The 13,462-nt window shown below is 50.6% G+C and overlaps 1 protein-coding gene across 1 annotated transcript in view; it reads left to right on the top strand.

The window, feature by feature from the left end:
• Nucleotides 1-5,415: 5,415 nt before the first annotated feature.
• Nucleotides 5,416-13,462, top strand: part of OPCML (opioid binding protein/cell adhesion molecule like) — a 1,104,108-nt gene continuing 1,096,061 nt past the window's right edge. Inside the window, 3 exon segments of the mRNA XM_021102357.2 lie at nt 5,416-5,652; nt 5,655-5,757; nt 5,760-5,849. Coding sequence (XP_020958016.2) covers nt 5,572-5,652; nt 5,655-5,757; nt 5,760-5,849 — 274 coding nt within the window. The 5' untranslated portion in view covers nt 5,416-5,571.

The raw sequence follows: 13,462 nt of genomic DNA, 5'->3' as shown, positions 1-13,462 counted from the left end.
TCATGTACTATAATTATTTTTAATTGAAGTGTAGTTGACTTACAATATTGTGTTATTTTTAGATGTGCAGCAAAGTGATTTGGCTATACATATATAAGTATAGATATATTCTTATTTTGATTCATTCCATTACAATTTTTTAGAAGGGATTGAATATAATTCCGTGTGTTATTTATCATAATGTATTATTTTGGTGAAAGTTTTTAAATGAAAACAACAGTGTATGATGTTGGCAGCCTTGTAGCCCATCTCTATGTTGGCTTCATGTGGGTGCATCAGATGATGGCAGGGGGTTGGTCTCTGGAGTCAGCTCTGAGTGCACGTTTCACCTCTGCCGACTCTCTGGGGGCCTGGGGTCGTCCTCGCTGGGGTGTCTGAGGGGCATGACACAGCTCTACTTCCTGGGAGGTGGAATTGACACACAACGGATGTTTCAAAACTGGCATTTATTGTTAAGCTGTCATGGGCATGGCAGAGATACTCTGTGGGCAGAAGTCTGGGGAGGCACAAGAATAGGTGCAGGCCTGGGACCAGAGGTAAGACCCCCTGCGGATAAGTTCCAGGGTTTCAGAAGAAGGTTCCTCCTCCAGTCGTGAGCCTGTCACCTAATAAATTCTTGCTCCTTTGAGCTATATGGCACCTTCGTGGTTTCAAGGAGTTAATGTGCCTTCCAGAGGCTTTAACTTGTTCTCAGGCTCTTGCTTAGAGCTGGGAGGCTCCAGTTCATTTTGGAATATTTAGAGCTAAAAACGACAAGGTCAGATTTTAATCTGAGTATTTTATCACCTGTGCCTTTTAATTTTTTACAGGAAGAAACCCCAGTGTTACAACCCAGTGCTTCCCTGTTTCTTGTCTGGGATCCAAGTGCTTGACCCAGCATCCTGGGGCTGTTTCAGCGCTGATTTCAGGGCAAAGTGTGAAAGCCTTGGGTGTCTTGCAGGGCGAGTCCCTGCCCCGGGGCTTCTGCTCAGGCCAGGCTTTCTGCCAAGAACAGTCTGGGGGTCTCTCCTCCCGGCCAGCTCCACCCCAGGCCAGCCCAGAGGTTACCCCTCAGGCATCACCCCACGTTTTCCACCCTCCTCCTCCTTCAGGTGCGCTGTCTTTGTTTTGTGCTTTCCTATCAACCGGTATTTCCCCCTCTGTCACTTATCGCAGATGTAACCAGTGATATGGATGTTTGTCTTTCATTCTGCTCAGTGAATTTCAGGTGCGTGAGGACAGGAAGACTTTCCTCTTGCTTTTCGTTGCTTCTCCTGTTCATCACATGTGGTAGGTGTTTCCCTGGTCCATAGTAGGTATACACTGAATGTTTATTCCCTGAGGAATGAATAAATATATGAAGTACTAAAAGACAATCTCTCCATTTATGTGGTCTTTCCTATAAACATTTTTTTTTCCTTTTTTTGTTTTTGTCCACAACACGCAGAAGTTCCTGGGCTGGGGATCAAACCTGCCCTGCAGCAGTAATACCTCTAGTTCCTTAACCCACTGCACCACCAGGGAACTCCCTGTAAACATTTAAAAATGTATGTCAGAGAGAGTCTTTGTATTCCTTACTGAGGCCATACTGCCAGCAGGGAAAGAGGCAGGGTGTCAATCCAGGATTATCCACTGGGGGAGGATTCACCCTCCCCCAGCTCCCGTTTCCCACCAGCTCTGAGAAGCTGTCACTCCCTCTGAAGGGGTCTGCCAGACCATGCTCCCCGGGCCAGAGGAGAGGTGTGTACGACGTGTCTGCAGGGGGAATGCAGGACAGTCAGCCTCGCTGCACAATTGCTGGTTTCGGTTGGGTTGTTCCCCTACCTTATTGCTATTTAAATACAGTTTGGATGATTTTGTTTGCTTTAGAGGAAGAAAAAAAAAAGATTCATAGAAGGTATAAAATTGCATATTATTTACCCCAGAGAGGAGAACAGTCCCCCTAGTAAATATGCATTGAAGCATTTTTATTTGTATTTGTATTTTTTAAAGGTGTTTAAACAGGCCCAGTAGACCGTAATCTCTCTTTTCAGAGTTGGTGCCATCTATGGATTAAATATGTATTTATACATTTCTTCTACTTTTTTTAAAATAAAAGAGACATCTATTTTAATCATTTAATAAACCTAGAAGGATTGATCAGTAAAAATACATATTTAAGTTTCTCTAAGAAAGATTTTTATTAGGCATACACATTTTAAAAACTAAAATATTTCTTGATATACATTGACTTTGTTAAACATGTGTGTGTGTATGTGCGTGTGTGTGTTAGGGAATAGTTTGGTTGAATATATGGGATGTTTTCAAAACATGAATAGAGGGAGTTCCCGTCGTGGCTCAGTGGTTAATGAATCTGACTAGGAACCATGAGGTTTTGGGTTCGATCCCTGTCCTTGCTCAAAGCGTTAAGGATCTGGTGTTACCATAGGTTGCAGACATGGCTCGGATGCCAAGGTGCTATGGCTCTGGCATAGGCCTGTGGCTATAGCTTGATTAGACCTCCAGCCTGGGAACCTCCACATGCCATGGATGCAGCCCTAGAAGAGACAAAAAACAAAAAGAAAACAAAAAACACACACTAATAGAACTGATAGGAAAGAGAGAAGGAAGATAAACTTTGGAGTAAGGAAGACCCAGGTTTCACTTCCTAGCCTTGGGGAGGAACTTGGCTTTCTGTAACCTGGCCTGCATCTGCATCTGTGGAAGAAGAGCAGACAAGGCAGAGTGGGAATCAGAGGAAATACACACAGAGCCCCCTGCATTGTATCTGGTCCAGTAAAGGCTGAGAGCAGTGGCTTCCTGTCCTCCCAGCAGCAAGGCGAGGGGCTGAGAGGCTGTGCCCAGGGAGCCCATCAGGATGCAGCACACTTGGTGCTCAGGGGTACCTGCTGAATAGTGCTCGCTTGGATGCAGGAGGCTGTGAATGCACCACCTGGGGACTGCCCTGGTGCTGTTTGCAGGCCTGGCTTCGAACCTGGGCTCCTGCCTGGGCCCCTGAGATGTTGGGAAGTCATTTAAACTCCTTGAGTCCCATGTAGATAATAGTGCCTTCTTCCCTGGCTGGTTGAGAAGATAAACCTGGGACACATAGGCCAGACACAAATGACACAGCAGGTAGATAAAAGTGACAGTGCTCAACAGTAATTGTTCCTTTTTAGGGAGGCTTTCGCTTTCAAAAAACCTGGGTTTTAAAATTTGTCTGTGTCAGGAACTAGCTGTGTGACCTTGGATAAATTACCTAACTGCTCTGAATCTCAGTTTCCTTCTCTCTCAAAAAGGGAAAAATTACACCTTCTTGGAAGAAAGACTAGGGATAAAATACAATAAAGTAAAAGAAAAGAAAAGAAAGAAGAAAAGAAAAAAGAAAAGAAAAAAGTGATCCCCAGATGGTACAGGAAGGATGTCTGTTATGTGTGTGATCACTGGTCACCTTGGCCCTGCTTTTCCTCCTCCATGGCCACCACTTGATCACAGGATCCACCAAATCTGGGCAGGCCCCCAGCAAGTACTCCTGCCTCAACCCACTTGATCCAGACTAGTTTCCATGAATTAGCTCCCTCTTGTTTGTAACACTCCCCTGCTGAAAAGGAAATCAACTTTTTTTTTTTTTTTTTTTTCTCTCAGCATCAAGAGGGATTTTCTAAATATCATTGGTTTAGAACTCAAGGCCTGTTCCACTCTGCCTTCCTCTGTTTCCTCCAAGGCCTCTCCTGGTTTTTCCCCAAAGGGCCTCAGTCTGTCTGTTCTGTTTCCCCTCCTTGGAGTGTCCATCTCATTTCCATGAGTTTCCATCTCATTTTCACCTGGTCCTCTGCACCCACTTCAAACCAGTTCTTTTCTCCTGCAGATTCCACCACCAGTGAGGATTCTGATGAACTTCTGTAGCATTCTGGCTTTGTTGAAGGATTCCCACATGAATTTGCTCGTGAATGACATCTTTGCAACCTCTGGCTCTATGGAATTTGACTTTAATACTTAGAATGTGCATGTCCTGTTATCTTTGATATAGAGTCAAAAATGTGTTCATTTTTGGATGGTCTCTTCAAGTAGGTTATATGCCCTTTCCAGACAAGAGCAAATTATGTTCTTTATATTCCCAGCCTTAAAAAAAAGGACTTTCTATTAAGTAGGTACTTTGTTAAGTGCCAAGTGATAATACTGTTACCATAGCATAAAAGAGCTTTCAGATTTGTGGATGAGGAGGGAAGTGATTGGTTGTTTTACTCTTTTAAATGCAAGCAGGCTTAGTTTTGTGGAAATGGAGGAGCTCTGTTAGAACAAAAGAACTCCTTGTCAATTGGTTGTAGGCATATCTGCTCGGGATTGGAATCCTAACTCTTAGCTGTGTGGCCTTTAGCAAGTTGCTGAACCTCTCTGAACTTCCAAAGCTACTAACATCCAGGGGTAATAATGGCTATGTGGTGAGACTATGGTGAGGATGCACTCACATGGTACATACATGGCAGGCACTTGGGGAAACTTTAGCAGTTATGGGGAAGGAGGGAAGCCTCTCTCCTATGGGCTGGTCATCCACAGACCATGAACTGTGACAGAATCCAAGCTATTGTGGATCCTTTGGAGGATCTGGGCTGTGCCTATGGTATGTATCTATGTGCCCATACCCTTCTGTAATACCCAGTGCTGTTCTCTTCAGAGATCTTCAAAGTTTGAGAGCATATACCAGAACGGCACTTCCTAGGCAAGCAGAAAGCATGGCCTGCCCATAGCAGGACTGGGAAAGGTGGGGGTTAGGGAGGGGGGGCTCAGGCCTTAGAGCAGGTGTGGAGCAGGAGGAAATTCTGCCATAAGTCACACCCAGAAGTACTGCCACATAAACCACCCTTGCAGGGGGAGGGCCAGATGGGGCTGTGAATAGGAGAAGCAAGAAAGACTGGAAGCCACTGGCACCTTCTGTGGCCTTCTCATCTTGGAGATCTCCCATGCCAGCCAGCGCCCTCTTCCTTTCTGTTTAACCTGATCCCTGCCTGAGTTGTCATCCCTGCCTGTGCCCTATGGGTGTATAGAGCATCTTGACTTGGTGGAGTTTCAGGATGCTTTAATTGCGGGGAACCAGTCAATTCTCTGCGCATTCTTGGTGAAAACACCCTAACACACCCATCTTCCTGCTGGGGAAAATGAATTGCTTCCAAGGGCTCCCAATGACAGGGCAGGGGGAGAAGGCACAGAATTAAAGATCCCAATGCTCCCCCCACCCCCCACAAGGGCCAGGGCTCCTGTGGCCTCCCCACCTGGAGACCAGGAAGAGAGAGGATGGTAAGGAATTGGCCTGAGCTTTGGTCACATTTCCTTTTCCTGTTATGCCCTGAGCCCTGCTTGGGTGAGGTCTCTACCCACATCCCAGCCCCTCCCACTGCCCAGGAGGCACCCCGGGTTGGGTGCCCGTAGGAGGAAGTCGCATGCATTGGCACCTCATCCAGAGAGCAGTGCTCCGGGTGAGGGTGAGTAAGGGGCGAACTGCAGCTCGCGGAGCCCAGCCTCCCAGATGGAAAGTGCCCGCGTGTCGCTCAGGAGAGTGGAGCCAATGCGCGCCTTGGAGGAGGTCTGCTCCGCGCCCGGCGCAGATTGGTGCTGATGGTTCTTACCAGTTGTGTGTATGTGCAAGAAAAAACCAGAGACGCTGCTGCCTGCTCCCATCTCTCGCGTGCTCTCTCCCGCTCCCTCTCTCTTCTGCTCTCTCCCTCCCTTTGCAAACATTGGATTTAAACCTGCTCAGAATTCAGCACAGAGGAAGGCGGCAGCAGCAGCAGCAGCAGCGCAGCCAGCCCAGCCGCGGAGACACGGCAGCAAGATGCACCACCCCGCCTGCTGGATCGTCTTCTCTGTGACGACCGCCCTGCTCTTCATCCCAGGTACCCTCGGGGGCTCTCTGTTCCCTCCCTGGGGCGCTTCCCAGAGGCTAGAGCAGAAGAGGAACCAAAGGGGAGCCCATGAGGAGGGGGTGTGAGATGCCTGCGGGGAAGAGGTGGGCTTGCGGTGTGCACGCCGCGCAGCTCGCCCCTCACGCGAGCTTGCAGCAGGGGCTCGGATCTGCTCTCGTCCCGGCAGTGGGTCTGGTGAGCTGGGTTCGAGATCTGCCCCTGCTGTGAGGCACTGCTGTTTCTGTGCAAGGTGCCGGCTGGCATTAACCAGCTGTGGTCCCAGGGGTAGGAGAAGAGGGCTTTAAACTCCCAGGGATAAAGCCTTCTCTCAGCTTCCGTTGGGACCTGCAAGATAGAGGGGCGTCCTGACTCCTCTCCGTCGTTTCTGAATCCCTCCTATCTCGGCATCTCCCTGGCATCTTTTTTTTTTAGGTCTCTCCTCCCTTCTCCCTCTCCCCCTCCTCCTCCTCCCTCTCCCCACCTCCTTCACCACCCTCTCTCCCCACTCTCTCCAGCCCCTTCCACCCCCACCCCTCTTCCTTTGCTCCTGCATTTCTCCTCTCAACACAGTCCTACCACCACATTCTTGCTTTATCCTTCCACCAAATGGGCAGATTGTACCTTTGAAATTCAGAATCCCATTTCTCCCTCCTCCTCCAGGCATCTGAACCATGAAATCTCCTCTGACAGAATTGGGCATGTTCTTCCTGGGGAGGGTGGGCGTCTGGATTTACCTGGTTCTCCTCCGCACTTTCCTCACCTTACCGAATGATTTAAAGGTGGTCCCAGCTATCACAGCAGTTACTTGTTTGGGGAGAACAAACCTGCAGCAACACAGGTAAGATGCTGCAATCCTGCCAGAAAAAGCTTAGTGGAAGTGTGGCAAAACCCAACATGTTTTAAAGAGATTCGATAATTGCACGCGCGTCGTTAGCAAGCAGACAGCTGAATGCCTGCAGGCACCCTTCAAACAATGCTGAAGGGCCTGGGTTATGCTTCCAAGGTTTTAGGCAGCATCAAAGGGTCTGTGGGATTTCCACCCTAAATCTTAGCCCAGTAAGAATTTTCTTTTTCTTTTTTTCCAAACTGAGATAGATTCCTTAGGAAAACATTAGCCAAAACCTAAAATCCTATAAACACATTCACACACGTAAATACCAAGATTCTTAAGCCTTACGTATTCTGATACAAGTAAAACACAATTTTACATTTTCATATCCAGAATTACTTGGGTTTTGTTTTTAAGAACATAAAGCCCTAAGTATTTCTAAGCTAGCAAAGTGAAATCAGAAAAATGAAAGTTTATTGGGAAGAAGGAAAAGAGGATGGAGTGAAAAAAAAAAGGAAGAACTCCATTGTATAATGTTTTGTAATGCTGTTTTTAAGATAGCACTTTTTCTGGCAGAGGTGGGTTCTGCATAACAACGTTCCAGGCTGTTTGTTTCAGGCCGAGAAGTTCAGAGTGGGGGTGGGGGTGGGGGTGGGGGTGGGGATGGGGCGGATCTTCCTCCAGATTCATGCCTGGAAGGGGGTTTCAGCAGGATGCACAGAGAGGGAAAGGCCAGCTCAGTACCTGCTCCAGCCTGGTAGAGGGAGCCAGGTGGGCGCGCTGGTCCAGGTGGGGAGACAAACTTTTACATCCACGTGAGCCGGGCCTGGGTGACAGCTCAGGGACCCTGGCACCCAGCCGCCCTCCTCCCACTGGAGCACAGCTGGGCAGAGCAGCAGAGCTCACCCCGCCCCCACCCTCAGGGATGCTGGCTGTGGGTTTGCCCCCCTCTTGGTGGGATCAGAAAAGCGTACTTCCAAAGGGGAGGGGGTGAGCCAAGCTGAGCTGCATTGCAGTGCACCCTGGAGGGAGCCGGGCAGGGTGATGCCTCCCTCTAGAGGAACAGGGCTCTTCTCCGCACCTAAAGCCAGCTCTGCTCCAGGGCACGCCTCCCCCAGCCCCTTGGCCTCACTAGAATGGGCTCCTGGAGGGGGTGGGCCTTTCTGTGGGGGGAGAGGGGGGAGCAGGGAGGGCTGCCCTTGGTGCTGACGGAGCTGGAAGCTGGCCTGAGTCATCTCGCACAGGCACAGAAAAGTTGCCTCTGGAGATGCCCGGGAGGAAAGGAGAACATCACTTCGGGAAGGTTCCTGCAGGAAACGGGACCTGGCTGTGTCCAAAAGTTCTGACTAGCTGAATGGCTGGCTTGTGACTTCTCCCTTCTTTGACTTCCATTATTACATTTTTAGATCCCCTCCACCCCATGGCTTCTAATGATGCTTTTTCTCCCTTTGGGGTTAATACCAGCTCGTTAGCCATTTACTTTTTCTGCGTCTACAGACAGAGGCTAATGCAATAATGCAGCCATGACCTGGTCAGGCCTTGATGCCATTTCATTCCGCAGCTTTCTATTTCTTGGTGAAACACGTTTCCAACCCAGAATAATTTTAAGGCTAATGTTGTTGTCGCCTGGTGCCTTCCAGGGGGAGACGGACGGCTGTAAATTGCTTTTCTAGGCAGAATGTCTGGGATGGGAAAGACAGTACCAAGTGGGACTATAATGAGCCCATACCCAAGGCAGGGAGAGGCCTTGGCTGACAGTGCAATTGTCACTCCGGGCTTGAGACGTTCGGTTCCTGAGACCCTTGAGACCTGGAGCACCCAGAAGGAGGGGCTTTTGTGGTCCTAGGCTGGAGGAGAGATGGGCCTGTGTGGGGAACCCATTTAACCGTGGGTCTGGGGGCTTCTTGGGAAGGGGAGTGGGATGGGAAGTAAGCCTGGAGAAGCAGGTGGTGGCGAGCGGGGGGTGGGTACAGATTAGAGTGCAGACCCCAACCCCCGTCTCAGTTACGAGGAATTTCTAACACCCCAGGTCCTTGTAAGCCCACTTGTCTGGACTTAACGATCTGTCTGGGGCTATCCTGCACCTACGGTTTTCCTCTAGCCTGAGAAAGGCAGGGCAGTGTGTAGGGGGGTGCCGATGTGTGTGTGAGGGGGGGTGTGTGCGGTGGGGGGCAGGGGTCCTTCTCGCAGTGGGGAGGATTGGCCTCCAGCCAGAGTAGGGCTTCTGGTCTCCCTTTAGATCATTGCCTCGTGTTTGTCCCCTCACCTCTCTCCCTCCTGCTGTGTCCTCTTCTAGGACAGGGACTTAGCTAGAAGCAGGCCCACCTACCTGAATGGGCTGAGTTATATCCATACTCAGGTCTATGCTCTGGACTCCTCCCCTTCTTCATCAGGCCTTGGCCTGTTAGGGTCAGAAGGCCCCAGACTTGTGCAGACAATCTGTGCGGTGTAGGTGTCTTCCTCCAATGCAAGCACTCACCTTCCTTCTGGGATGTGCACTGGGCTGGGATGCACGACCTTGGGGTGAGGCCTGCAGGTCCCCCCTGTGGTGTCAAGGAACCTATAAGATTGCCTGCACTGCTCAGGATCAGGTCCCAGCCCCATCCTCCCTGGCTGGGGAGGGATGTGATCAAGGGCCGAGAATCCTGTTACAGTCAAGGCCTCCTCACCCCCTTGTCAGTCACAGATCTGTGCCTCTTCCCTCAAGCACCTGGTGGCCCTCATCCCCTAAAAGTGGCAGACGTGTGAGTAAGGCCAGACCACATGCTGTCAGCACCACACTGACCAGCAGCTCTGAGAAGGCGGCAGGTGTCGGCTGCTGGGGAGAGACTGCTTTTCTGGGCCCTGGAGCCGGGCAGCCTGGTTCACCCAAGGGTGCTGCCTCCGTCCTGCCTGCCTCTGGGCCTGTGGTCATTAGTCAGCAGCTGTGAGCCTGGGACTCTCATGTCAGTCACCTCATGGTCATGGCTTTGAGCCTGGTGGGGGAGGGTGCGCTGACCATGAGAGCAGCCTACCTGAGCCTCAGATAGGGCTGGAGGCAGAGAACTGAAGCTGATTCGGAGCCCTTTGAAGCTGGTTTGTTTGGCTCAGAGTGTCCTCTGGGCCTCAGTGTACCAATCTGTAGAGTGGGTTCCAGCAACCTCTGTCCCTTGTCTCCAAGTGGACGGAGCAACCAAAAACATAGGTTAGATGATAAGGTGAACATAAAAAAACCACCCTGGTCTCTGAGTAACAGAGCACAAAGAGGGGGCTGTCTCACAGGAGGAGACGGGCATTCCTTACAGTTGGAGGAGGCAGAAGGCAAGGCTGACCATCCCCACTTAATATGTGCCATTGTCACAGTGATGGGAACTAGCTGTGCAACCCTACCCCCCCATGCATTTATCCAACAAGATTTGATTTGGTTTTAATTAGGCAAAGATACCCTCCCGCCCTTAGAGCAGAGGTCTATAAACCAGGGAATATTCAGAGTGTTCCTGGCCTTGGATGCTGCTGCCATAGCCCTGTGGGCTTGGAGCTTCCTGGGCCTTGGTTTCTCTGTGTGCATGACTAGGGCAGCAGACATGGCCCCTTAGGTCCCTGGCGTTGCTCTGCAGGATTTTGGGGTGCTCTGCACATGGCTGGTACGTCGGCCTTGGACAGTTGGTGCTCCAGGAGCCCTATTACCTGCAGCCCCTGGGCTGTGGCTTTGCTGGCCTGGCCTTACCGGAAACAAGCCTGTGGCTACTGCTGTGGCCTGCAGCTGCCTGGGCTGCGAGAAAGGAGACGTGGAAAACACAGCCCGACTACTCCTGGTGGTGAGCTCAAGTGTCAGCCCACAGATGGCTGGTGACTGCCTATAAGCCAGGCCGTCAGCTGGACTGGGTGTTCACACCTCTGGATGCTGGGTGGCACATTCCATACTGTGTAGGCACTCAGAGGAAGGAGTCAGGATGGCATGACCTTGGGTGGCTCTGCTCTCTCTACCACCCCTTTTGATGCTGCTAAAGGCGCTTGGCTCTGGGCCCTGCGGACACCTGCCCTCCTGCCTTCGTGCCTTCTTACGCTCGTGATGGGAAGCTACGCTTTTCTCCTCAGCTTGAAAGGCCTTGGTTGCCTCTGCTTTCCCTGAGGGGCCGGAAGCAGTGACACAGTGGGGCATGGATGTTGCTCCTTTTGAGATTTCCCCACTGCTCAGTCTGTATCACAGGTGCTGGTGCTTATAGGGCCGGGGGCGGGATCAAAGGTCATTCTGAAAACAGGTGGGAATGAACTTTGGGGATCAGAGATAAACCTGGAGACAGATGTGCTTCCTGTGCCCTTCCTGTGGGTGTGAGAATATGTATTCTCCCCTTGGCTGCCCCACTCATGTCCACACAGGCGCTCGCACACTCACTCACACACCCCTCACACACATACACACACTCATGCACACACAGTAAACTCATTCACACATACACACTCACCCACATATACACTCACACATACACACTCACACAACTCATTCATATATATACACACTCATACAATACACTCACACACATTCACACAGTCACACACACACATAACTCACACATACACACCCATAGTCACACTCACAAACATGCACATGTACGCACCCCCCCACACTCACTCATACAACCCTCTATCACACACACATAATACTCTCACACAACACACACGCATACATTTTCATCCACACAGTCTCACACTCACACAACACACTCACAATTTACCCACACACTTATAACCCTCTAACATTCACATACTCACACATACACTCTAATACACACTCAAGTCTTACACACACAACTCACATATGTTCACACACGCACACTTATGCACCCTGTAACACACACACACACACACACACACACACATCCCTGTCTCCAAGTCAGAGCTTAGCTACCTGAAGGTCGCATCTACAGCCTCTTGAGGAAAGCAAGCCTCTGGACTTGTGTCTGGACTTGTGTCTCAGCCATTCCAGAGGTCCTGCTGTTGTCACCAAGCCTTGGTGTTCTCCTGTGACACCTGTGTGCCTGTACCACACTCCTCACGCTGTGGCTGTGTGCGTGCATGTACCCCTCAGCAATGCAGAGACTCTGTGTGTGTTTTTCCCCTCCCTTCCGTGCCTGGGAGCCTGGGGGAGGCCAGCCTGCATTCGGTCCCCAGCACCTCCCTCCCCCAGACCTCTCAGTACCAAGAGGCTGGGGACTCCCATGCAGTCTCTGGCCTCACTTAATTAAATGTTTGCAAAATGCTTTGAGGCACCCCTGGGCAATGCATGGGGTAAGCACGCAGCATTATCATTATCATGCAGGCTCATTTCTTTAATGAGCAGCCTGTGCCGAGACACCCCCAAAGGAAAGGCCCAGATGAATCCATGCGCTGGGACACAGGCCATTGATCACAATGGCTGCTCACATCTTCCCAGGAAACGGGAAGTGACAGTGGGATGGCAAGCTGACACCCTCCAGGAGAGAACCAGCGTTTTCCGCCTCTCAAGGTGCAGACTCTGAAGCAGCCTGCCTGGTCACTCTTGAACTGTCATTCCCAGGGAATTTACAAATGCTGTTTTACCCCCCCTCCCCACCCCGGGGGTTGGCCTTGTGGTTCTACTAAGAGTCATGATGGTCTCGCACCTTGTGGTCTACCTGGGGGATTTCTCTTTGGTCTCATTTGCTCCTCTGAGAGATCATGAGCTGGGCAGGGTAGATGTCCAATACTGAGCTTGTCCTTCCTTTGCTTAAAACCCTATGCAGACTTCTGGTTGCCTGTAGAATAGAATGCAAAGCACTGAACTGGTCCAGGCCATGGCCTGGCCCTGCTCCATCGAACGTCTTCCTTCTGAGCTCTCTGCTCCTCCAGTACACCACGCTCTCCTTCCTCAAGGTCTTCCCTCAGGAGGTCACCTGAACCTAGAAAGGTCTGATCCTCTCTTTGTGATGTCTCTGGATAAATGTCCTCACCATCCTTCAGGGCTCAGCATGAGTTTCTCCTGAGTGAGGTTAGGATTCCCTCCTCACTGCCAGGTTTCTCCTTTCTAACATGGGGGTGGGGCCGGTGGTCCATATATTTTAAAGCAGTTCTTTTTTATTTTAATGTCTCTTATCCCCGAACTGTGGGCCCTAAAGGTAGGGACACATTCGTTTTGTGCGCCAACACGCCCTCCGTGCCCAGCACAGTGGTGGATATGGAACAAGTGCTCAAAAAGTGTTTGTTGAGTGAATGAGCAGGTGGAGCATGATGGACAGATACACAGATGACCAGCCAAAGTCACACTGGTGCTAAGGGTCAGCTTATCTGTTCTGTTCCATCGCACTGAATCCTTAGGCCTCTGGGACCCCAGGTTTGGCCTGCATGTCAGCGTCCGCATCTGCAGAGTGAGGACAGAGAGGCTTGGGGTTGCGCTGTGCTAATGGGTCGTGGAAATGTACACTGTGTAGTGATTGTTCATGCTGAGGTTCACGCCTGTCAATACGCACACGAGGCAGCTCGGAGCCGGGGACAGTTCACATTGCATGTGGCCACAGACACGCCTGACAGTGAGAGTCTCTATAACCGCAGATGAAGGCCCTGATGGGTGCTTGATAGGAACCACAGTTACTCAGCAGGTTTAATCAAATCAAGGTACTGATGAAGTGGCCCCAATTATTTGAAATTTAGCATTATGGCCATGGTGTCAACAAGTAGGCGCTGTACCAACACAGGGTAGAATTTGTCTACAAGAAGGAGGAAGTTGCATTAGGGGCAGGGGAACTTGGGGGGGTCATCCTGGAGCAAGGGACACTAAACA

Source organism: Sus scrofa, chromosome 9 (assembly GCF_054392235.1).
Source record: "Sus scrofa isolate SSC_HxYL_T2T_F1_AM1 chromosome 9, Sscrofa_HxYL_maternal_Yorkshire_Landrace_v2.0, whole genome shotgun sequence".
NCBI lineage: Eukaryota > Metazoa > Chordata > Mammalia > Artiodactyla > Suidae > Sus > Sus scrofa.
This window is presented reverse-complemented; position numbering and strand designations above follow the sequence as displayed.